Source organism: Mus pahari, chromosome 11 (genome assembly GCF_900095145.1).
Source record: "Mus pahari chromosome 11, PAHARI_EIJ_v1.1, whole genome shotgun sequence".
In the NCBI taxonomy this organism is placed as follows: domain Eukaryota; kingdom Metazoa; phylum Chordata; class Mammalia; order Rodentia; family Muridae; genus Mus; species Mus pahari.
In genome coordinates this window covers 29,957,750-29,980,336 of record NC_034600.1, presented here as the reverse complement: position 1 = coordinate 29,980,336, position 22,587 = coordinate 29,957,750, and the positions used below count along the sequence as shown (strand labels likewise).

Genomic DNA, 22,587 nt, shown 5'->3' with positions numbered 1-22,587 from the left:
GGTGTGGTGGTGTCTCTCTGGGTAGGCATGGACCTGGTGTGGCGGTGTCTCTCTGGGTAGGCATGGACCTGGTGTGGTGGTGTCTCTCTGGGTAGGCAGGTTTCACTTGCACACGGCTCCCGCTCTGTCTGGGTCTGCGCGTCATAAAATTCCCCTTTGCGATGGGGTGTGGGTATGGAGTGTCTCTAGACTTAGTTAGGGCCTTGTGTGTGTTTATCAGGCATGGTACTGTATAGTAGTTCTGGGTTTAGGTTTTGTTTTTTTGTTTTTTTTTTTTTTTTTGAGGAAACTGTATTGATTTCCATGGTTGCTGTTCCCATCATCAGCAAAACTAGTTCCTGTTCTTAGTGTCCTTGCCAGCATTTGTTGTAAGTCATTTTTTAAGTGATAGCCATTCTCGTAAGGGTAAGATGAAATCTCTGTAGTTTTTTTGTTTTTTTTTTTTAAGATTTATTTATTTATTATATGTAAGTACACTGTAGCTGTTTTCAGACACTCCAGAAGAGGGCGTCAGATCTTATTACGGATGGTTGTGAGTCAACCATGTGGTTGCTGGGATTTGAACTCTGGACCTTCGGAAGAGCAGTCGGGTGCTCTTACCCACTGAGCCATCTCACCAGCCCAGTCTCTGTAGTTTTAATTGTTGACATTTCACTAATGCCTAAAGATGTGCAACACTGTCCAATATTAATGATCATTTTATATTTCTTTGAAAGCTGTCTCTTCAGTTTATTAGCCCATTTAGTGATGTGATTTTTGTTTTGTTTTATTTTTCGAGTTCTTCATATTCTGCACATTGGTGTGTGGTTGTCAAAGATTTTCTCCTATTTTCTTTTTTTTAAAGATTTATTTATTATATGTAAGTACACTGTAGCTGTTTTCAGACACTCCAGAACAGGGTGTCAGATCTTGTTATTACGGATGGTTATGAGACACCATGTGGTTGCTGGGATTTGAACTCTGGACCTTCGGAAGAGCAGTCGGGTGCTCTTACCCACTGAGCCATCTCACCAGCCCTGATTTTCTCCTATTTTCTATGCTGTTTTCCTCCAGCAGTTTCAGTTTTCAGGTCTTACATTAAGGGCTTTGATGGATTGTAAAGATGGATCTAGTTGGTCATTAGTGTATGGATTCCCAGTTTTCCCAGGAACATTTGGAGAAGAGGAGGCTCCTTCTTAGTGCTTGAGACCTTTGTGAAGAATTGGGTAGCTATAGACCTGTGTGTTTATTTCTGGGCCATGTTGTACTGTACTTCGTGTGTGTGTGTGTGTGTGTGTGTGTGTGTGTGTGTGTGTGTGTGTGTGTGTGTTGCATTGCTATTGCTGTGACTATTGTAATCTGAGGCAAGTACAGTAATAAATTACTGCGTTGCCTTCAGCGCCACTCTGTGCTAGGACAGAGTCCTAGGACTGTCCATTGTCTTTGTGCCTCTGGATGAGTGTGAATTGTAAGTTAGTGCTTTCCCTTAGAACTTTCCCTGCTGCCTGGTTTGACCACCATGTGTTCTATGAACAAGTTCTTGGTGTTAATTTGTGCATTGTAAGTGGCTTTTCTCTTTGGATATCTGTTTGAACATAGTGCTTCCTTGACCTTGGTTTTGGTTTGGTTGGGCTTTTTTGTTGTGTTTTTTATTTGGTTGGTTTTATAAGATTTTATTTTGGGGGCTGGAGAGATAGCTCAGTGATTAAGAGCACTACTGTTCTTCCAAAAGAAATTCATAGCATCTATGTGGTAGTGCTCGCGTTCTTGTTCTCTCTCTCTCTCTCTCTTTCTCTCTCTCTCCTCTCTGACAGACACACACACAAAACACCAATGCACATGAAATTAAGAATTAAAAGAGGGGAGATGGCTCAGTGGGTAAGAGCACCCGACTGCTCTTCCGAAGGTCCGGAGTTCAAATCCCAGCAACCACATGGTGGCTCACAGCTATCTGTAATGAGATCTGATGCCCTTTTCTGGTGTGTCTGGAGACAGCTACAGTGTACTTACATAGAATAAATAAATAGATAAATCTAAAAAAAAAAAAAGTATTAAAAGAAAATAAATATGTGTCTGGGTGTTTTGCGTGCATGTATATCTACTCCATATGCATGCAATGCCCATGAAGACCAGAAGTTAGTTTTGGCTCTCTTGAACTAGAATTACAAACAGTTAGCTGTCATGTTGATTCTTGTTGATTCTGTTAGTGATATGTTCCATTTTCCTTTTTAATTTAGTTTATGTGAATTTTTCATCTCTAACATTCTCTCTTTCCCCCCCAAAATTTCAATTTGCTTAACTGAATTCCTCCCACTTTGTTTTTTTGGCTATATGGCTGAGGTTTTCATCCATTTTGCCAACTTTCTCCTCTGTGCTGCTGGCTTTCCTTTAGTTGGTGCCTTGATTTCTTCCCTAATTGATCATTTTTTGCTGCTAAACCTTGAGTCGTGGGTGTAGTTAAGATCCTGGAGGGAGTCTGTGGCCTGGGCCCCTCACACTTCTGTGTTTCTGTGTTGCAGTTTGTGCAACTCTTGGTTTGGATACCTCTTCCTCTTTATTTAGGGATCTTATTGTGAAGTAGCCTACTTTGGTGGGCCCAGTTAATTCCCAGTTCCACTTCTTGAGGAGCAAATAAAGAGTTACAGCAGCAGCAGTTGTGGGAAACGGTGCACGAGAGGCGCAGGGTCAGAGTCAGTGGGCATTCTAATCATCAGCAGAAAAGAGAAAAAAGCAATGTAGTGAGTGTGCCATGAAACTGAAAATCTAGAGTAAATGTAGAAATGGTAAACAGGTCAGATGAAAGGAGGAGGGAGGCACACAGGGAAGACACGCTAAGGAGATGGAAAGGGAAAGGAAGATCAAGGAGATTGTAAAGGGGAAGAGAGAACAGGCAGTTAAAAGAATTGTCCAATAATGAGAAAATAGGTGAACAGAATAAGATGCAAGTAAGAAAGGGAATAAAAATAACAAAAGCTTTTCAAATATAGGAGCTGGGTGTGGCGGTGCCACCTTCAATCCCAGCTTCTAAAGAGGCAGGCGGGCAGATCTCTGGGATGAAGGCCAGGGAGTGGTCTACATAGTTCCAGGTTAGCAGGGATGTATAGAGAACCCTAATCTCAAAAAAAAACCAAAAAAAACAAAAAACAAATAAATAAATATTGCAAAGAGATGGTCAGCCTGTTCTATTTCAGAGGACCTGAGCTAAGTTCTCAGGACCCATACTGTGGCTCACAGCCACCTCTTAAGATGTGAAAACTTGAGTGGATGATGGTGACTCAAGCATTTAATCCCAGCACTCTGGAGGCAGAGTCAGGTGGATCTCCCAAGTTCAAAGCCAGCCTAATTTACAGAACTAGTTCTAAGACAGTAAGAGATACTCAGAAAACCTGTCTCAAACAGACAAAAGGATGTGGTACCCCAGTTTTTTTAAAATCACCTGTATGTCTCACTCCAAGGACCCTTTCAGTTGCCTGCACATACACATACAAATAAACGTGATTTTTTAAAAAAAACAAAAAAACAAAAAACAAAACAAAAAAACCCAAGAAACTATGAAAGGATCGTTTGACCTCCAAAGGGGTCACAACCCAAAAGTTGAGAACTGCTGCTGCTCTGGAGGTCAGGATTCCATTTAAATAGCATGTTTTCCCTAGCTGTCTTTCTTAGTCTATTGCCATGAAGAGAGACTAACCTCAAGGCAACTCTCATAAAGGTTAAATCAATCAAAGCATTTAATTTGGAGCTTATTTACAGTTTCAGAGACTTAGTCCTTGTCATGGCAAGAAGCATGCAAGCAGGTGCAGGAGGGCAGTATGTCCTGATGCACAGGCAGAAAGAGTCAGAGTTCACCCCCAGTGACACGTTCTCCAACAAGGCCACTCCAATAGGGCGACACTCCTAATACTTGTTTCAGACAGTTCCACTCCCTAGTGACTAAGCATCTTAGGCTCAAATATATCAGCCTATAGAGATCATTTTCATTCATTAAAATAATCTCTTTTGCCAGGCATGATGGCAGACACTTTTGATCCCAGAACTTGGGATGCAGAGGCGAGTAGATCTGTGAGCTTGAGGTACATGTAGTTCCTTCTATGCCCTTGTTTAAGGACCACAGTATCATACTGGGATCTAGGTGTTCTTTGAACAGGAGCTTTTGAGGGTTTTAGCAAATTACATTCATTTAAAATATAGCTCATAAAAGACAATGGGGGAGTGAGTGCTGCACTGCAAGGAGAGAGTTAGCCAGTGGAGACTTTCAGGGGTTCTAATATTCTGTTACATCTCAAAGCAGAAGAAAGTTGTGGTGGTGTGGAGCTGCTGATAAGAACAGAACCATTACTGCAAGCTGGCTACCCAGCTTGTCAGTGTGGTAATGGAAACAATGAAAAGTTCTGTCCACTAAATATGTGGGTTAAAGACAGACTAAATATTATCTGGCCTACACCACACAAGCATTTCATAAGGGGAATTGGAATGGAAATAGGTTCGACTGTGCTTAATTAATTTTGCTCTGCACTTACTAAATGTTCAGATGCTTCTAAAGAAAGCACATAGTTTCTCTTCAAAGTATTTTGTTCTACAGGAAAGAAACTGCACAGAAAAAACCTCTATTATTTGAGTAAGTGCCATTTGTATAATATCACGCAGGTCTTACTCAAAATTAATTAAATCAAAGTGAATGGCTACATGCCAGCACTGTTCTGCTGTTCTCTTCAGGTGCTGGTGCTGCTCAACAACTGCAGCTCCCGCTTTTACTGAGTCACTGGTGTGCTACAGATTCTACAGACACCATAGTATCTGTCGAGGTGCACATTTTGTTGTAACAACAGTACGCTTTTGCTAATGTATACCTTGGTTTCTAGGTCTCACGCTGTTGCATGTGTCAATCAGTTCATCATCAGTCGGACCCAAGCGCTCATGCTGCACATTGATTCTTTCATTGAGGTAAGACTCCTCACAGTGGCTGCCCATGGAGGACTGCCCATTGCTGGGACTAGTACTGATGGGATTAAAATTGGATACAATGTTACTAGTTTTTCCTAGCTGAAAATAAAAGCATTCTTTATGTTCTAGAACATTGGGAATGTGATCCAGATATGGGCTATAGAGTGAATATATGCAGTTGTGCCTCCTGGTTTGACTCTCTAGAAGTCTTCCTCAGTATACCATTCAGTTTGTACATGCATGATTTTCCTAGACCATGGGTAACATTTGAAGCAAGCAAACACAAAATATTTAGTAAGATTGGATGAAGTTGTCCTGTAGCAATCCAAGGGTACATACTAAAAGAACAGCTACATAATAGTTGACCTGACTGTTAACTGCATTGCCTGGTGGTCTTAAATGGCCTCAGTATACTGTACGCCAGACTACTTAGGAATAACTTTCTGTTTTTCCATTGATTTACATTATAAACATAGAGGAGTCAAGAAAACTATTAGCTTTTAAATACTAAATACTGTCTTAGTGGCATAACTGCAAAAGAATAAGGTCATGCTCATGGGGGCTCACAGACTGAACCACCAACCAGAAAGCATTCAGGGGCTGGACCTAGGCCCTTACATATTGGCAGCAGATGTGCAGGTTGGTTTTCATGTGGGTCCCCTAACAATTGAAAGTGAAGTGGCTGTCTCTGACTCTGTTGCCAGCCATTGGTTCCCCTTCCCCTAGTTGGACTGAGTCAGGCCTCAGTGGGAGAAGATCATGCTGCCGCTTGATGTACTTGGGTGCCGGTGGGTACCCAGGGAGGGGAGATTCCCTTTCTCTGAAGAGAAGGGGAGTGGGTAATGGGGTGGGGGTGGGGATTGTGAGGGCAGGATGGGGGGGTTGCCGCTACAGGAATGAATAATATAATAGATTAGTGAAAGAGACTAAGATCATAAGATCTGGCCATGGGGGCTGGAGAGATGACTCAGCTGTTATGAGCACCACCTGCTCTTCCAAAGGTTCTGAGTTCAAATCCCAGCAACCACATGGTGGCTCACAACAATCTGTAATGAGATCTGATGCCCTCTTCTGGTGCATCTGTAGACAGCTAGAATGTACTTATTTATAATAATAAATAACTCTTTGAGCTGGAGTGAGCAGGGTTGACTGGAGCAAGCAGAGCCAACCAGAGTGAGCAGAAGTCTAAATAAAATTCCCAACAGTCACATGAAGGTTCCCAACCATCTGCACAGCTACAGTCTACTCATATGCATAAAATAAATAAATCTTTTTAAAAAGAATAATCTGGCCATGATCCATAAGCCGAACAGTTCCTTTTCAGAACCTCTTCCTGATTACAACAAGTACAAAAGCTGAAATTCTAAGAAGGGATGGAGTCATTTTAATTTTCTCAACAGCTTCTTTCTGAATTCACTCTGTGGACCAGGCTGGCCTCTTACTTCATGGATCTGCCTGCCTCTGCCTCTCCAGTGTTGGGACTGTGTTCTCCACCTCGTCCCGCTGTGTTAAGGGTTTGTAAGAAGTGGCACATGCGCAAGTCATGGGAGAGTTCTCAGTTCTCTCCTGCCTTGCTGAGACTAAGTTTCTTGTTTCTGCTACTGTTCAACAGACTGCAGGCCTTCTCCTCCCTCTGTCTACAGCCCAGCTCACTGGAGGAGTAGCTGGCATTGCAAATGAGTATCGCTACATCACAGGTTTTGTTTTTGTTTTTTTCCCCCTTTTGAAAAAAACAGAACAAAAGCCGAGTGCTAGGAATAAATCTCAGGTCGTTAGACCTTGGACATAGTGCACATGCTCACTCTCTGAGACAACTCTCTCTCTCTTTAGTGTCTATCCTAGAGTGGCCTTGAACTCTTGATCTCTCAGAACAACCAGAGGGCACCAGCTTCTGTGCCCATCCTAAAGTTGGCTTGATCTTAGTGAAATTTTTATTATAGTCAAAAATTATCAGTGTGGACCTAAGATTCCATGCAGGCTAGTTCCAATTCCTTCACCAGGTGGCACATTTTTAACCCCTGCTAATTATTAATCTATGAAAAGAGTAATATAGTATCTTGGGCTGTGACAATTGGATATACTATCCTGTTGTCTATATGCTCCCACTCATTAACCTTCTAGAGGAGTTTGTAAGAATCAGCACAGGAGTGGTTACCTTAGTTACTGCACTTTCCTCTCTGCTAGGAGGTAGTTGACTTGGTGAATAGCAACGATTTAGGGTTAGGTTGTTCTCCTGCTCCCTCTGCTGCTCCAATAGGGGAGTGAACACTTACACCCGGGTGATGGATGATGCAACGCCATTAGTTTGTTGAATTAGTTTGTTGGTTGATTCTTTGAAACAGGGTCTGTAGCTTAGGCTGTCCTGGAACTTCTGCCTCAGCTTTCAGCTAGGACTGCACATACAGCAATCCAAAAAAAAAAACTTTTTTAAAAATTACTTTATAGTACAGCTGAACAGCTGCAAAGATGGCTTAGTCTATAATATGACTTTAGCTCAGATTGATTCCCAACACTCAACATAAAAAGCCAAGCATGGCATTGTGTGCCTGTAATGCCAGCACTGGAGTGGGTTAAAGTAGGGGAGATCCCTTAAGCTTGATAATCAGCCAATGTCTAGAAGAATTGGTGAGGCTTCAGGTTCAGTGAGTGAGCTCACCTAATTAAAATGATGATGATGATGATGATGATTTGGTGGTGGTGGTGGTATAATGGATTGGATGGGATGCCTCTGGTCTCCATGTGCACACACTCCACACACACACACACACACACACACATACATGTACTTACTTACATCACTTACATGCCTATACTCTGCACACAAAGCCAGGCTGTCATTAAGAATGGTGTTTTAGGCCTGGAGAGGTGGCTTAATGTTGAGAGCATGTACCACTCATCTAGAGAACCTGAGTTCATTCCCAGCACCCACATCAGGTGACACATAACCACCTTTAACTCCAACTCCAACACCCTCTTGGCCTCTGTGGGCACTCGTACTGTGTGTGACCCCCAGGTGTGTATGTACACATAAGGAGTTCCAGGTTAGCCAGCAACAAAGAGACCTTTTCTCACAGAATCAAAAAGGAGAAAATAGAATGGCTTTTTATCTTTATACCGTGATTATGGTCTTCAGTTACTTAATTGTCTCTTTTATCATTAATTGTTTGTAAGGCAATTCTGGACTTAGGGGAATGTTTGTTGGTTTGGTTTTTTTGAAGCAAAGTCCTATAGGATCTCATTCTGGCCTTGAGCTATCAAGTGCTGTATGTCAAGCTTCCAATTCAGTCATTTGTACCCTGTTAATTTTCTATTAAAAATAAGCCTTTTAGGCAGATTTCTGAGTTTGAGGCCAGCCTGGTCTACAAAGTGAGTTCCAGTACAGCCAGGACTATACAGAGAAACCCTGTCTCAAAGAAATAAATAAATAAATAAATAAATAAATAAATAAATAAATAAATAAATAAATAAATAAGCAAGCCTTTTTATTTAATGCATGGGAGATTTTAAACTAGAAGGGAAACTGTGTTTCTTGTACAACAGAACCTCTTTGCACTGGCTGGCGATGAGGAAGCAGAGGTACGGAAGAACGTGTGCCGGGCACTCGTGATGCTGCTTGAAGTCCGGATGGACCGCCTGCTTCCTCACATGCATAACATAGTCGAGGTAACCAGAGCACTCAAAGACTACCCCCTCATTTCTTTCTCAAGAGAAATATTTGGCACAAAATGTGTAATGGAAAGATAAAATTTTCTGATTTTTCTATGACACCTTTGAGGGAAGACACATAGATATGGTTGTTTTTAAATTGTAAATCCTCTTGGTCATTTTTTTTCTTTTGTGAGATTTAAGTTATTATTTAAACATAGAGACTAGGTTTTGCTCATCGTAACTAGGAAATTCTCATTAAAAATGGTATGCCAAGTTACAGGTATTTTGGGGATGTTAGGTGATGTATTCTTGGATTGTTAGAAAATAAAATTAAAAACTGAATTTATCAGTTTGTAGATTCATTATCAATATGATTCGCCTGATTTTGTGACTTACTGGAAGGTTGAGGTTTCTAAGAAAGACATTGGCAAGGTGGTGGGGGAGCAGCGCATTCTAACCCCAGCACTAGAAAGGCAGAGGCAGGCCAGTCCAGTCTATAGAACGAGCTCCAGAGCTGCAGGGACTGCACAAAGAGACCCTGGCTGGGTTCAACAACCCAAGTAAATGGTAAAGGTTTCTCCGTTCTTGTCTAGTTGAAGTCAAGTCACTAGGAAACATATCAGTTACACTTGTTTAAGTGAGGACCGTGGAAGATAGAGGAGGGAAGCCGTTATTTAGGCTCCATTTAGTACCGCTAGAGTCAAACTCTACCATCTGATAGAGTCCTACTTGTTTATTATCTGGCTTTCCAAGTGCTGTAAGCAGTGCATTGTCAGCCTCACTTGTGTGCTGAGTGAGAGTGGGTCTCTCAGAAATGGAGTTATAGTATGATAGACTCTGGAGCGGTTGTTCAGTGGTTAGCAGTTGAGGGCTCCATCCCTAACGTTCATAGTCTCACAGCTGCTTGTTTGAAGCTAATTGGAAAATTTAACATTAGGCTGGAGAGATGGCTCAGTGGTTAAGAGCACCGAGTGTTCTTCCAGAGATCCTGAGTTCAAATCCCAGCAACCACATGGTGGCTCACAACCATCCATAATGGGATCCAATGCCTTCTGGTGTGTCTGAAGACAGCTACAATGTACGCATATAAATAAAATAAATATATCTTTTTAAAAAAAGAGAGAAAGTTTAACATTTTATCACTTGGTATAGGCCACGCCTAGGGATCCCGATTTTATAATATTATGTAATACTTTATTAGCAATACTTGAATAGTATTTGACAGGTAGTAGAGCGAGCTGTCCTGTGACTGTTTCCACATTTGCCATGCAGTGTGTTTATCATTCCAAAAGAGAGAGTGTACTAAAAATACATCAATTGACTTTGATTCTAGTCCCAGGGATAATGGGAAATTACGGGAGTGAATTCAGCTTGGTATGTTCAGATATCATGATAAAACACCTTGTTGAAACTACAAATTGTACTTAAGGAATGTTAGGGCTAGGAGTAGTGGTGCATACCTGTAGCTCCAGCACTTTGGTGACAGAAGGAGGATCTTAAGTGTGAAACCAGATGGGTTGTATGGTGAACTCTGGGCCAACCTGGGATTCATGCTGAGACCTTTCTGCAGAAGACAAAAACAAAAGGGGGCGGGGTATGGAATCTGATGCCTTTCCAAATTAAACTTATATATCATTTTAAAATACAGAAAAAAAGTCTGTCTACAAGAGACAACTTGTTATTTATAAATTCTTTAAGGAAGATATGTGGAGTTATTTTTTATTTTCTCTGATTAACATTGACATGTCAGAAAATAAAGCATTTTCTTTTTATACCCCTGCACAAAAGTAGATCAATAATGCATACAAATAAAAACTTCATTCTTAAGCAGTGGTTCTTTGTTTAAGATGCCCGTAGGGAGCTTTGAAAGAGAGAGCAGCACAGGTTGGAAGTCAGGATTTTCAGTGTAAGGGGTCACTGTCCAGATGAGGCTGATGAACAGTGTGGACTCTCTTCACAGTACATGCTGCAGAGGACCCAAGACCAAGATGAGAATGTAGCTCTGGAGGCCTGTGAATTCTGGCTGACCTTGGCTGAACAGCCAATATGCAAAGATGTACTTGTGAGGCATCTACCAAAGTAAGTGTCCTGCACAGCGCTGCTTGCCCTCAGCACACCAGACTCTCAGCATGCATCCTCACACCATAGAGAGGTTTCTAAAGAAGTCACTGCATTATCACTGTCCGTAGACTTTCAAGATTTCCTTTGTTGGGGGCTGATGCACAGGTGCCAGAGCAGGTGTGTGGAGGTCAGGACACCATGTCCTGAAGCCCTAGCTAGACAGAGAAGCATAATTGCAATGTTTAGCGACTATTGGTCTTCCATTTTGGAACTTTTTGAGCATTGAAACTGGCTGGCCCAAGTTTCTTAAACTTAATCCTGACTGTATTCCTTGAATTATTAGTCAAGGAGGGGGCAGTAATGTAGCACTGGACATGCTGAAAGACTATACTGTTGCCTCTTGTTGGTTTAATTAGTACATAGTATAGATAAGGTTGTTAAAGACAACTTAAAGCTGTTAGTATTTAGATCTCTGTTTCATGAATTCTTTCTAGGTTGATTCCTGTGTTAGTGAATGGCATGAAGTACTCAGATATAGATATTATCCTGCTTAAGGTAAGGAAACCATTCTCTGAGTAGAGAGCTATCTGTATTTATATTGATATTAAAGCTTTGAATTTGATCAGTAGTATGCTTACTTAGGATAGGACACCCCCCCCATGTAAAGACTCCCTGTTACATGCAATAGGCTACAAATGTTCAGAGATGATGAACAAGCATGATGAATTTTGATGGCAATAAGTCATACCTTAATTGACAGTGAGTTTGGGGTCTCCTTTATTTTCTTTGACCACAACTGTTTGAGTTTTGGGGGTTGTTGTTCGTAGTTTGTTTTCTTTAAGTCCATCTTATTCTCTGGGGTTTATTTTAAATACACTGAATTTGATTCAGGGTACGCTTATTGCACCAAGTAATAGTTGTCAGGGCCCGCTAACTTACTTAGCAAGTGTCATATACTCCATTGTCCCTTTCTCAGGGACCTGTTGACTACAGAAGGGGACTAGTTCTCACTCAGGAAATACACCCCAGAGTCCCGTGCGTGACTCAACCCATATAATGTTCCGGTTCCTTTACTTACATTGGCATTAATAGCTTAAAGGAGAATAGCCACTGACGGTTTCTGTCTAAAATAACGACAGGGTGATGTTGAGGAAGATGAGACCATCCCGGATAGTGAGCAGGATATACGGCCACGGTTTCATCGCTCGAGGACAGTGGCTCAGCAGCATGAGGAGGATGGGATTGAGGAGGAAGAGGATGACGATGATGAAATTGATGATGATGACACGATTTCTGACTGGAACCTGAGTAAGTGAGACTTCGCTGCTTGGCTGTGCCTAACCAGCTCTTAGTTTTTAAGGCTCATCCACTTTGTAGCATGTGTCCATGGTTCTTTTCTGTATTAGTTGGTACATACTTGTATTATGTTTCCCATTTTGTCGTGGGGAGTAATGATCCATGAAGATTGAGGTGTGAGGTTTTTGTTTTTTTTATGTGGTTTGTTGGCAGATGTATCTAGTACAAGGCTGCTGGCTGATGGCACTCTGATCACAGTGTGTCCTCCATGGGGCAGCATCAGTGTTTCTCATGTTCATGTCTCTTGTCCTGTTGGTTTTTATTTCCCTTATAGCGTGTTGTTGTAATAAATAATCATCATCACATTTACTTTGTTTGTTGGCTTATTCCAGCCTTCTGTGTAGCCCTGGATGGTCTGGATCTCCCTCTCTAGACCAGGCTGACCTGAATTGTGTCAGTCCATTTGCCTTTAGCCTGCGGAGTACATATATTACTGCTATGCACTATTACTGTATCCTGCACATCATTGCCTTCCTAAAAAAAGGCTTTTTCCTGTTTTCCCAACAAGTTTTTTATGCTTGATATAATTACCATTAAAAATAGGGAGGTTCTCCTTTTTGTGTTCTCCCTCCTCCAGCAAACCTGAAAACTCATCACCTGTGAAACTGGCATTCTGACCCACGCCCTTTTCTTTCTTTTTAAGTTGTTTGGTTTGTGTGTTTTGCCTGCATACATCTCTCCATCAAGCAACTGGTGCCTGAGGAGGCCATAAGTGGGCATCAGATGTTTGTGAGCTACTGTGTGAGTGCTGCGAATCAAACCCCAGTCCTCTGCAAGAGCAGCAGACTTTACCCTCTGAGCCAGCTCTTCAGCCCCTGCCTACACTCTTAATTTAAGCATCCAGCTTCCTAGCTTGCTTGCTTACCTGGTTTGGACTAAAGCTTTGGAATTCCACCTGGAAGCCCTCATCACATTCTTTTCCAGCCATAGACTAGATCATGGCATATCTTCTGCGAAGTGGTTCTGATTTCACAAAATAATTGGATCTACATGTCAAGGAAGCCTCATGCTACTGCCCCTAGCCTAATATACCAAAATGCCATTTATTTCCTTGGTTAAAAGATAGATGCCCTTAGTGCCACAGTGTGTTTCCCACATGGCAAGGACCTCAGCATGTGGCTCTTCTGTTTTGTTTTTGCTTATTAGCTGATGGTTAGAACCCTGATGCTCTAGTTCAGGATTTCCCACCCTTAACATTATTTACATTTGAGGTCACATAATTTCATTGTTGTGAGGATTGTCTTATAATATGCTGCTGTTGTACACACAAGTTACGATAGTCAGCAGTGTTCCCATACATTTCTAGACACCCCTGCAACTAAAGCACCCTGCTAAGGCCTCACTCCTTCTTACTAATTTCAAAGTATTAAAGTTTTTAGTAACTTGTATATGATTGTCTTGCGATGTGTGTCACTATGGAGCACATAATTTCTATTCTGCCTGTTTAACTTAGATGTAACCTTTGTTTGTTTGTTTGTTTTTGTTTTTTGAGACAGGGTTTTTCTGTGTGGCTCTGGCTGTCCTGGAACTCACTTTGTAGACCAGGCTAGCCTCGAACTCAGAAATCCGCCTGCCTCTGCCTCCCAAGTGCTGGGATTAAAGGCGTGTGCCACCACCACCCAGCTTAGATGTAACCTTTAAAAGTTTAAATGTCTTATTTGCTATGCACTATGCCAAAGACTTTGTATGCATATTACATGTAAACATTCCAGGAACCTTAGGTAAGAAGGGAACTGCTGAAGAGTGGTGTTGGTAGATGGACTGATAACAAGTGCTGTGATCCCATCGCCCTTTATGCCCTGCCAGAAGCTCTTTGCATATATGGAAAATCCTGTTGAGCCTCTTAGGGGGAAAGCCAGGTTTCTATTGACACCAGATTATATATAGTCTGCTGCTCTTCTGTGTAGGTTCACACAGAGAATTTCTTTTATTGTTTGCCTGTAATACTTAAGACTTTTTTTTTTAAAAAGATTAAGGGTTTATTGTAGGCAATATAGCAGCTTTTACTGTTAGAATTTTTTGTTGTCGTTGGCTTAAAGTTTGTGATCAACAATTTGCTATATCTAGTTCACATTGGAAAAAGTTTATATCCTTGTTAATGAAATCTTAGCTGGCTTATAGTCTTTTGTAAAGAATTTTTCTGGCATATTTTATTTCTATTTTATATGGTAATTACTTTTAATTTATACTTGGTTAACTTCCAAATAAGAAATGATAAACTTGATTCCCAAGTTATCTGCTACTAGAACTGTTAAATAAAATTAAGTTGGTGTTTTGTTTGCTGTTTGTTTATTTGTTTTGTTTTTGAGACAGGGTGTCATGTAACCCTGACTGACCTGGAACTCAGTGTCAAGCAGGCTGGATTCTGAGATTTTCCCCAAGTTTTGGGGTTGAAAACATATGCTACTACAGTCCTAGCCCCGGGTAGAACTCAGTTTTAAGTATGACCTTTTATCTGTTTGCTTAAAGTGAGCACATTTTGCCACAGAATTTTAACAATAACCATGGCCTTCTAGAAGCATTGGGTTGAATAGAACATTATATTTTTTTCCACAAAGATAGAAGAATTCTGTAATCAAGTGCGGAAAAAAGTATTTTATTAAATAGGCTAATTCTGTCACAATATTCATTTTCTCAGGGAAATGTTCTGCTGCTGCTCTCGATGTTCTTGCAAATGTTTATCGTGATGAGCTTTTGCCACACATTTTGCCACTTTTGAAAGAATTGCTTTTCCATCATGAATGGGTTGTGAAAGAATCTGGCATCTTGGTTTTAGGAGCAATTGCTGAAGGTACGTCCAGCTTGCATTACAAGGTTTTTGATAGATATTAATAAGGCCTAGGCTGCTGTGAGGAATTGTGACCTGAGCAGGCTGAGACTTGGCCCTAAATTCACATGCTTCCTGGCTCTGCTTGCAATGCCAGGTGTGGTCCACAGATTGACCTGTCACACAGCTAAAAGAGGTGACTGAACTCAGAAGCCACCTTAAGGTAAGCTTCTCCTGGGTATAAATCAAGGGCTTCTGATCCCAGCCAGCTATTTCAACTGTCTTTTCTGTGGGTGCTTTTGTTATAGTAAAGAAACTAAAAGAAATCTGATGTTTGAAAGCTATTTCTCTTAAAATTGCTTTATTCCCCAGGTAAATCTAGAAACTTGATAACACAATTTTGATGTCCTGTCTTTACTGTAAACATCTGTCTCAGTATTTATAGGTGCTTTGAAAACCAGAAATTTCATGACAAAAAATGGAAAGAAATCTTGTTTTGTTTTGTTTTGTTTTTTCGAGACAGGGTTTCTCTGTGTAGCCCTAGCTGTCCTGGAACTCACTCTGTAGACCAGGCTGGCCTCAAACTCAGAAATCCGCCTGCCTCTGCCTCCCGAGTGCTGGGATTAAAGGCGTGTGCCACCACACCCGGCCTGCAAAGAAATCTTAACTTCCTTTAAGATACCTAGGAACAATTAACTCTGATTTGTTATATTTTAATAGTTTGGTATCAACTTTTCTATTTGTAGCCCTGGAAATATACTAAATGTTTCTTAATGGATGCTGTGTCCTTTCTATATACAGTTGAGTATAGCACTTTTTGAAAGATTGCTGTTCTTTCCTAGGTTGCATGCAAGGCATGATTCCATACCTGCCCGAGCTCATTCCTCACCTTATTCAGTGCCTTTCTGATAAAAAGGCTCTTGTGCGTTCCATCACCTGCTGGACTCTTAGCCGCTATGCACACTGGGTAGTCAGCCAGCCACCAGATACATACCTGAAGCCATTAATGACAGAACTGCTGAAACGTATCCTGGATAGCAACAAGAGAGTACAAGAAGCTGCTTGCAGGTAGGACAGATTCATAACACTGTTTGTTATGAACATGAGAGCCTGGTTTCAAGCCAACGGATTTTTATACCACAAAATGCTGCAGTTATGGGAAATTCATATGGTTTTACTAAACAAACTGGGATGTAAACCTTTGCTTCGTTGGTGGATTCTCAAAGGAATAACATTTTAGATACTTATCCAATGTATGTATGGATCCTTAACTTTAAGACAGAATGGCCTGCAGACTTTTGATACATCCTCAATGGTGCTGGGCACTTCCTGAGTCAGTACCAGTGGTTGGGTACTCTGCTCACATCAGAATTGCTTGTTTTCATTCTTACTGCTTCCTGTTTCCAGGAGCAGGGGAAGAGGGTGGGAGCTGCCGTTAAATTCCTAATTCTTCGAACTGCTTTTACCATTGACCTTTTTGTCCATCTAGGGATCAGACCCGATAACTTACACATACTAGGCTATTGAGTGCCATCCTAGCTCACCGTTGACTAAGTACTCTTGTGTGTGTGCATGTGTGTACGCTTGAGACGGGATCTTTCATTAACCTAGGAGTTGCCCGATAGACTAGGTTGGTTTACCAAGTGCCTTCCCAGCTCTGGTATTGCAATGGGTCTGGCTGTTTTGTTTTTAAACCTGTGTTCTAGAACTTGATTGCTACATTCCTAGTACCCTGACTATATGAATAAGCGAGCACCAAATAAACGTGTTGAATGAGTAAATACAAGGACCAGAGCCTTAATAGCTTTAGATCTCACCACTGCAGCATATTAAGAAAGGAGGAGCCAGGCAGTGGGGACACATGCCTTTGTAAGCAGATCGCTAAATTTGAGGCCAACCTGGTCTGTGGAGCAAGTTCCAGGACAGCTAAGGCTACACATAGAAACCCCATATCAAAAACAAATATAAAGCAGAACAAAAAATGAAGGGAGGTAAGTGGTTCAAGGCCAGCCAGAACTACATAATGAGACCCTGTCTTTAAAATTTTTTAAAAGAAGAGAGCAAGCTGGGGGGGATGGCTTACCACTTACAGACACTTAACCTGCTCTTGCAGAGGGCCTGGGTTTAGTTCCCAGCAGAACATGTCAACCCACCCTCTCTAATTCCATTTCAAGGATTTAGATGCTTATGATTGTCAAGAGCTCCTGTATGCACGTGGTGCCACATACACAGACTCGGGCATCTACATATAAAATAAATAATTTTTAATGAAAAAAGTTAAAACCAAAGTAAGCATGCAGAGTGAGGCAGTGAGATTCATATGATGTGAAGTGTAAGCGCCCGCGAACTGGAGACTTCATTTATTGTTTCTCGTCTTGTTTCTTTTTCTCATTGTAGTGCCTTCGCTACATTAGAAGAGGAGGCTTGTACAGAGCTTGTCCCTTACCTTGCTTATATACTCGATACCCTCGTCTTCGCCTTCAGTAAATACCAGCATAAGAACCTGCTCATTCTGTACGATGCCATAGGGACACTGGCAGATTCAGTGGGACATCATTTAAACAAGCCAGTAAGGACCTGAGGGTGACTGCTATGGGGGACATTACAATAAGCTGCAGTAAATACATAGTGTATATTACAAAGTAAAAAGGCTGGGATGTATGAAGCATTAGCTTTTCCACCTTTGAAAATAACTTATGGTTAGTATAGAAATTAGTAATAACATATCATGAATACACTTCAGTGTCTGTAGGAAAGCGGGTAAAAAAGATTTTATGCTCTGGATTTGCTCTTTTACTCCATGTAAGCTCCATGTAAGCACCATTTCATCTACACACTGGCATCAAAGCTGCTGCATCTACACGCTCTACTTCCTGTTCAGGGTGTGCCAGGCATTAGGAGTCTACTATATAAAGTGAGAATGGGAGTGACAGATTGAAAATGCTGAGTAGCAGTACAGAGGTGTCTTTTCTATAGTGGTATAAAACATGAAGTGAGGGTTTGAAGTCTAACAAAAGTCAGATGTCTCTGCTGAATATGAATACTATCTGATAAGATGTGTGGTCACTGTAGGAAATGTGTTATCAGTATGTGTAACTCACTCTTGTTTTAAATTATGCTCAAAATATTGGCTGGTTTGGTTAGTTGAGGAGTAGGTCATGTTTTACAGCCTGTACCTTTTGTTTAATTAATGTGATGGTATTATAAAGCCACTGCCTGCTCTTCCCACCCCAAAACTGTTTATCACTTGAGAATAAAACTTGTGATTTGGGCTGAAGAGATGTCTCTGATTAAGAGCAATGGTTTCTCTTCCAGAGATCCTGAGTTCAATTCCCAGCAACCACGTGGTGGCTCACAACCGTCTATAATGTGATCTGATGCCCTCTTCCGGCATGCAGGTGTAAACACAAATAGAGCACTCATATACATTAAATGCATAAATAAATCTTTTTTTTTTTTTTTTTTTTTTTTTTAAATAAAAAAAGCTTGTGATTGCCGGGCAGTGGTGGCGCACGCCTTAAATCCCAGTACTTGGGAGGCAGAGGTAGGTGGATTTCTGAGTTCAAGGCCAGTCAGGGCTATACAGAGAAATCCTGTCTCAAAAAACCAAAACAAACAAAAAAAGCTTGTGATTTAACATTATGCTGGGTTTAATGACACACTTAGTATCAGCACTTGAGAGGCGGAAGCAGAGGCAAATGGCTTTGGGGCCAGCTCTGACTATATAGTAAATACCAGGCCAGCCAGGGCTGCATAATAAGACTGTTTGAAAAAGGAAAAGAACAAGTAGTGGGTCTTGATGGTATAAGGTACTTACTGATAACACATTTTCTTTTAAAAAAGATATAGATTACTTTAAATCAGGATCATATGAATTAAAGAGTAAGTCTTAAAATCTAAAAATTTAACACAATTGCTCCAGATGGGTTTTAATTTTTATAGACTCAAATGAACGTGTTTGCAGATGATAGTGAAACTTTTTGTTTTCATTACTGTAAACAGGAATATATTCAGATGCTAATGCCTCCTTTGATCCAGAAATGGAACATGCTAAAGGATGAAGACAAAGATCTTTTCCCTTTGCTTGAGGTATGCTGAGCTGATGTTCAGTTATTCTAACAGTGTCATTTAGTCACAAACATGGCCTGAACCAGAATGTATTTGTGTGGTAAAAATATCAGTCTTCACAACAATTTCTGGTGCATTGTAGAATAGCACATACCTTGCTTTCTGCAGAGTTTGTTCTTTGACAGTACAATGTATCTTGGTCATATTTAACCCAAATCACCTCTCCCACTCCTAACATTGCAGCACCTACCCCACTCCCCACCCGAGTGCATGTGGGCCTCCCTCTCACTGCTAAGCCCTTTGTTTTATTTTGAGATGAGGTCTCAGCATGTAGCCCTGGGTGCTCTGAAACTTCTCACTTAGACCAGGCTGATGGAAACTGAGAGCGATCCTCCTGTTTATGTCTCCTAGGTTCTGGGATTGAAAGGGCACATCACCATATCTTGGTTTTGTTCTGTTTTGTTCTTCTTAAATAACCTGTTGATTCTAAGTAATGTTGCCTTCCTGTATGGTCATAGGTATGGGACCATCTACTAGAGCACGAGCTACCTATCAGAGGCCACACCCCTAAAGAAAAGTGATTATCCTGTTGTTTGGCAGCCATCAGTTACCAACTAGGGCTGGCCCTCTCAATCCCCTCCCATCCATTCTAGAATATTGACCAGCTTGGTGCTGTGCCATTGTGAGTTCCTGAGTGTATTGGCCGAGTCATATCCAGAAGACAGCATTTCCTAGTGTTCCTCCTCTTTATCTGCCTAACCCCTCTTCCATGGTGTTCATGGAGCTGGGGCTGGGCTGAGCCTTCAGAAGTCACTCTTAGCTTTTGACTGCCTTCCGATGCAAAACAAGAAGTGTCTCTATCCAAGGTTAAGGGTGTTAATCTATTACTCCTTAGCCATGAACTTTTGACTAGGTTCACAGTACCAAGGATGAGTTCTTACCTGTGGAACAGGCAGCCTCTGATTAAATTATACAGGAATTGGTTACTCTGTTAGCCATCATGCGGCAACTGTACCATAGGCACAAGACTCGCTTCCTCAAACTCAAAAATCTGCTCTTATACTCAAATTACATGTCATGTTTATTACAAACCTATACGTGTCCTCCACACCGTCTGTACAGTTTAAATCGCATCTAGATTACTTACAATACCTGATACCGTGTGAGGTTAAATTTTTTTCTGATGAATTGACAAATTGGCTATAAATGAGGTTTGAAAAGGTAAACCCGCCATGATGGCATTGTAGAACCGGTTCATAATAAGACCTTTTTATTTGCTTTAAAGCACTTATACTTGCTACTGTAATCTAAAACTTAAATGTGTGTGCTTGATTCTTTTTAGTGCCTCTCCTCTGTTGCCACAGCCTTGCAGTCTGGCTTCCTTCCATATTGTGAACCTGTATATCAGCGTTGTGTAAACCTAGTACAGAAAACTCTAGCACAAGCCATGGTATGTGTGTTTATATATACATTTATTTTAAATGATTTTCTCCTTCCTCACAGTCAAACTTCTTTAGAGATAGGTATGAGTAATATGTATACACTTTTTCAATGTGCAACCACAAAGATAATATGTTTAATTTCAGCTAAACAATGCTCAACCAGAACAGTATGAAGCTCCAGATAAAGATTTTATGATTGTGGCTCTTGACTTACTCAGTGGCCTGGCTGAAGGCCTGGGAGGCAACATTGAACAGCTAGTGGCCCGGAGTAACATCCTAACACTAATGTATCAGTGCATGCAGGTAAGACTTGTGTCTGGGTGCCTTGGAACCTGCTTCTTTGTTGTTACAAGAAGTTAATTTGTTCTTATTTCTTACAGGATAAAATGCCCGAAGTTCGGCAGAGTTCTTTTGCATTACTAGGTGATCTGACTAAAGCATGCTTTCAGCATGTTAAGCCTTGTATAGGTATGAATGTTTTCTGCTTTGGGTGTGGGGTGTTCTACCTGTTTTAACTGTTTATTTTATTTGAAAAAAGTACACATTTTACAGGATTGGAGGAACTGTCATTTCTTTTAACATCTACTGAGTTACTACCACTGTATCTTGGGATGTTTGAATAGTATCAGTTTATTGAGAATGTTAGGTTGCAATTGTTTAATTTATGTAGCATTAACTTATAACAATATGAATTTGCTTTTTTGTTTTGTTTTTTTGTCTTAATATGTAGTTCTGCCTGGTCTAGATTGAGCTGCCTCTACCTCCCAGCACTGGGATCAAAGGTGTGCACCACCACACCCAGTAGGAAAATATGCTTTTTGAATCTTAACTAGATTCAATCTTAAATAATCTTAAATAATGTCAGTGACGATATGTTAAGTCATTAAGTTTTGGCTTAATACTCTAAATTATAATACATAGTTATGAGAAGCTGCTTAATGTAAATGTGTAACAAGCATTTTGTTGATACACATTGAGCCTCGTTTCCCATGTGTTGCTTGGTGGTGAGAGACACAAAGACCATGGTCTTTTTAAACTCAGTGTTTTTGGACTTATCTCTAAGTTTCTTTCTTGTAATGGTTTTTTCATTGCTAAATGGATCCCAGGTTTTGTCATGAGTTTACAGCCGGCTTTAGTGTACTGATCCCAACTTTGGTGTCTTTAACACATGCTCCATTTCTCAGTATTTGTCATAAATTAACAGTTAGGTCTAGACACTAAGCTTCAATTTGATTCCAGGCTTTAGAGTGGAGGTCTGTGGGTTTATCAGTTATTGTGAGTTTGTTGTTTGGTTGGTTTTCCTAAAGTTTTTATAGATGGTTTATGTGCTTGTTTTTATTGAGAGATCATTTGTATGTATGTTCATATGTGTGTGTGCCGGCATGCATTATTAGACTGTAGACACATCCAAGGAGGCCAAAGGGCATTGTGTCTCCTGTAGCTAGAGTTACATACAATTTAAGCCACCTAATATGGCTGCTGGGAAGTGAATCTTGATCCTCTTAGAGAGCAGCAAGTGCTCTTAACCACTGAGCTGTTTTTCTCTCTGGCTCCAGTATGCTTCCTTAGAAGATATTTGGAGAGTAGCTGTCCACCACAGTGGCTATTAAATAGATAGTGGTTCTCAACCTGGATTAGGTATGTTGTCTATGGAATTTTACAGTACCTAGACATTCTGTTTAACATAGATTTGTATTACTAGGTTAACAAATTGTGTGTGCATGTGTGCGTAAACATCCAGACACATATAAGATTAAAAATAAATGCAGTGGGGAGCTGCTACCTGCAGTATACTTAGGTCTCATATGAAAGTTCAGTAGCCTGATATTACCACTTGTACTTTTAAGAAAGTATTACCAGCCCCTTTAAAAATATTTATTTGCATATTTTATCAGTTTCAGAATTGACACTGTATTATTTGTTTTATGATAAAACTTATTTTAGCCAGGATTTCAGTTTCTATCTAGATTTCCCTTAAAAGTATGAAGTCTGCTGTTGACAAGTTAACTTACTACATAGCTTTATTTTATTTTTTGTTCTTGTTTTTCTTAGCTGATTTCATGCCAATATTGGGAACCAATCTAAATCCAGAGTTTATTTCAGTCTGCAACAATGCCACCTGGGCGATTGGGGAAATATCAATTCAAATGGGTGAGATTATTTTCTTTTTAGCTGTATGCCTTAATCATTTTTGTCACTGTTCTGTTGTTTTTGTTTTTTTGGTGGTTTGTTTTTTTGTTTGTTTGTTTTTTTTTTTTTTTTTTTTTTTTTTTTTAATTTATTTTTTTTTTCTGAGCGAGGGGAGGGAGAGAGAGGGTAAGA

The 22,587-nt window shown here is 40.6% G+C and overlaps 1 protein-coding gene across 4 annotated transcripts in view; it reads left to right on the top strand.

Moving 5' to 3' along the window:
• Positions 1-22,587, top strand: part of Tnpo1 (transportin 1) — an 86,564-nt gene that overhangs the window by 49,572 nt on the left and 14,405 nt on the right. For all 4 annotated transcript variants that reach the window (XM_021208580.2, XM_029544082.1, XM_029544081.1 and 1 more), the window contains exons 7-19: positions 4,842-4,923; positions 8,464-8,586; positions 10,532-10,650; positions 11,127-11,187; positions 11,772-11,940; positions 14,627-14,779; positions 15,598-15,823; positions 17,153-17,324; positions 18,758-18,844; positions 20,166-20,273; positions 20,410-20,568; positions 20,646-20,733; positions 22,318-22,416. In XM_021208580.2, coding sequence (XP_021064239.1) covers positions 4,842-4,923; positions 8,464-8,586; positions 10,532-10,650; positions 11,127-11,187; positions 11,772-11,940; positions 14,627-14,779; positions 15,598-15,823; positions 17,153-17,324; positions 18,758-18,844; positions 20,166-20,273; positions 20,410-20,568; positions 20,646-20,733; positions 22,318-22,416 — 1,646 coding nt within the window. The remainder of the gene's footprint in view (positions 1-4,841; positions 4,924-8,463; positions 8,587-10,531; positions 10,651-11,126; positions 11,188-11,771; positions 11,941-14,626; positions 14,780-15,597; positions 15,824-17,152; positions 17,325-18,757; positions 18,845-20,165; positions 20,274-20,409; positions 20,569-20,645; positions 20,734-22,317; positions 22,417-22,587) is intronic.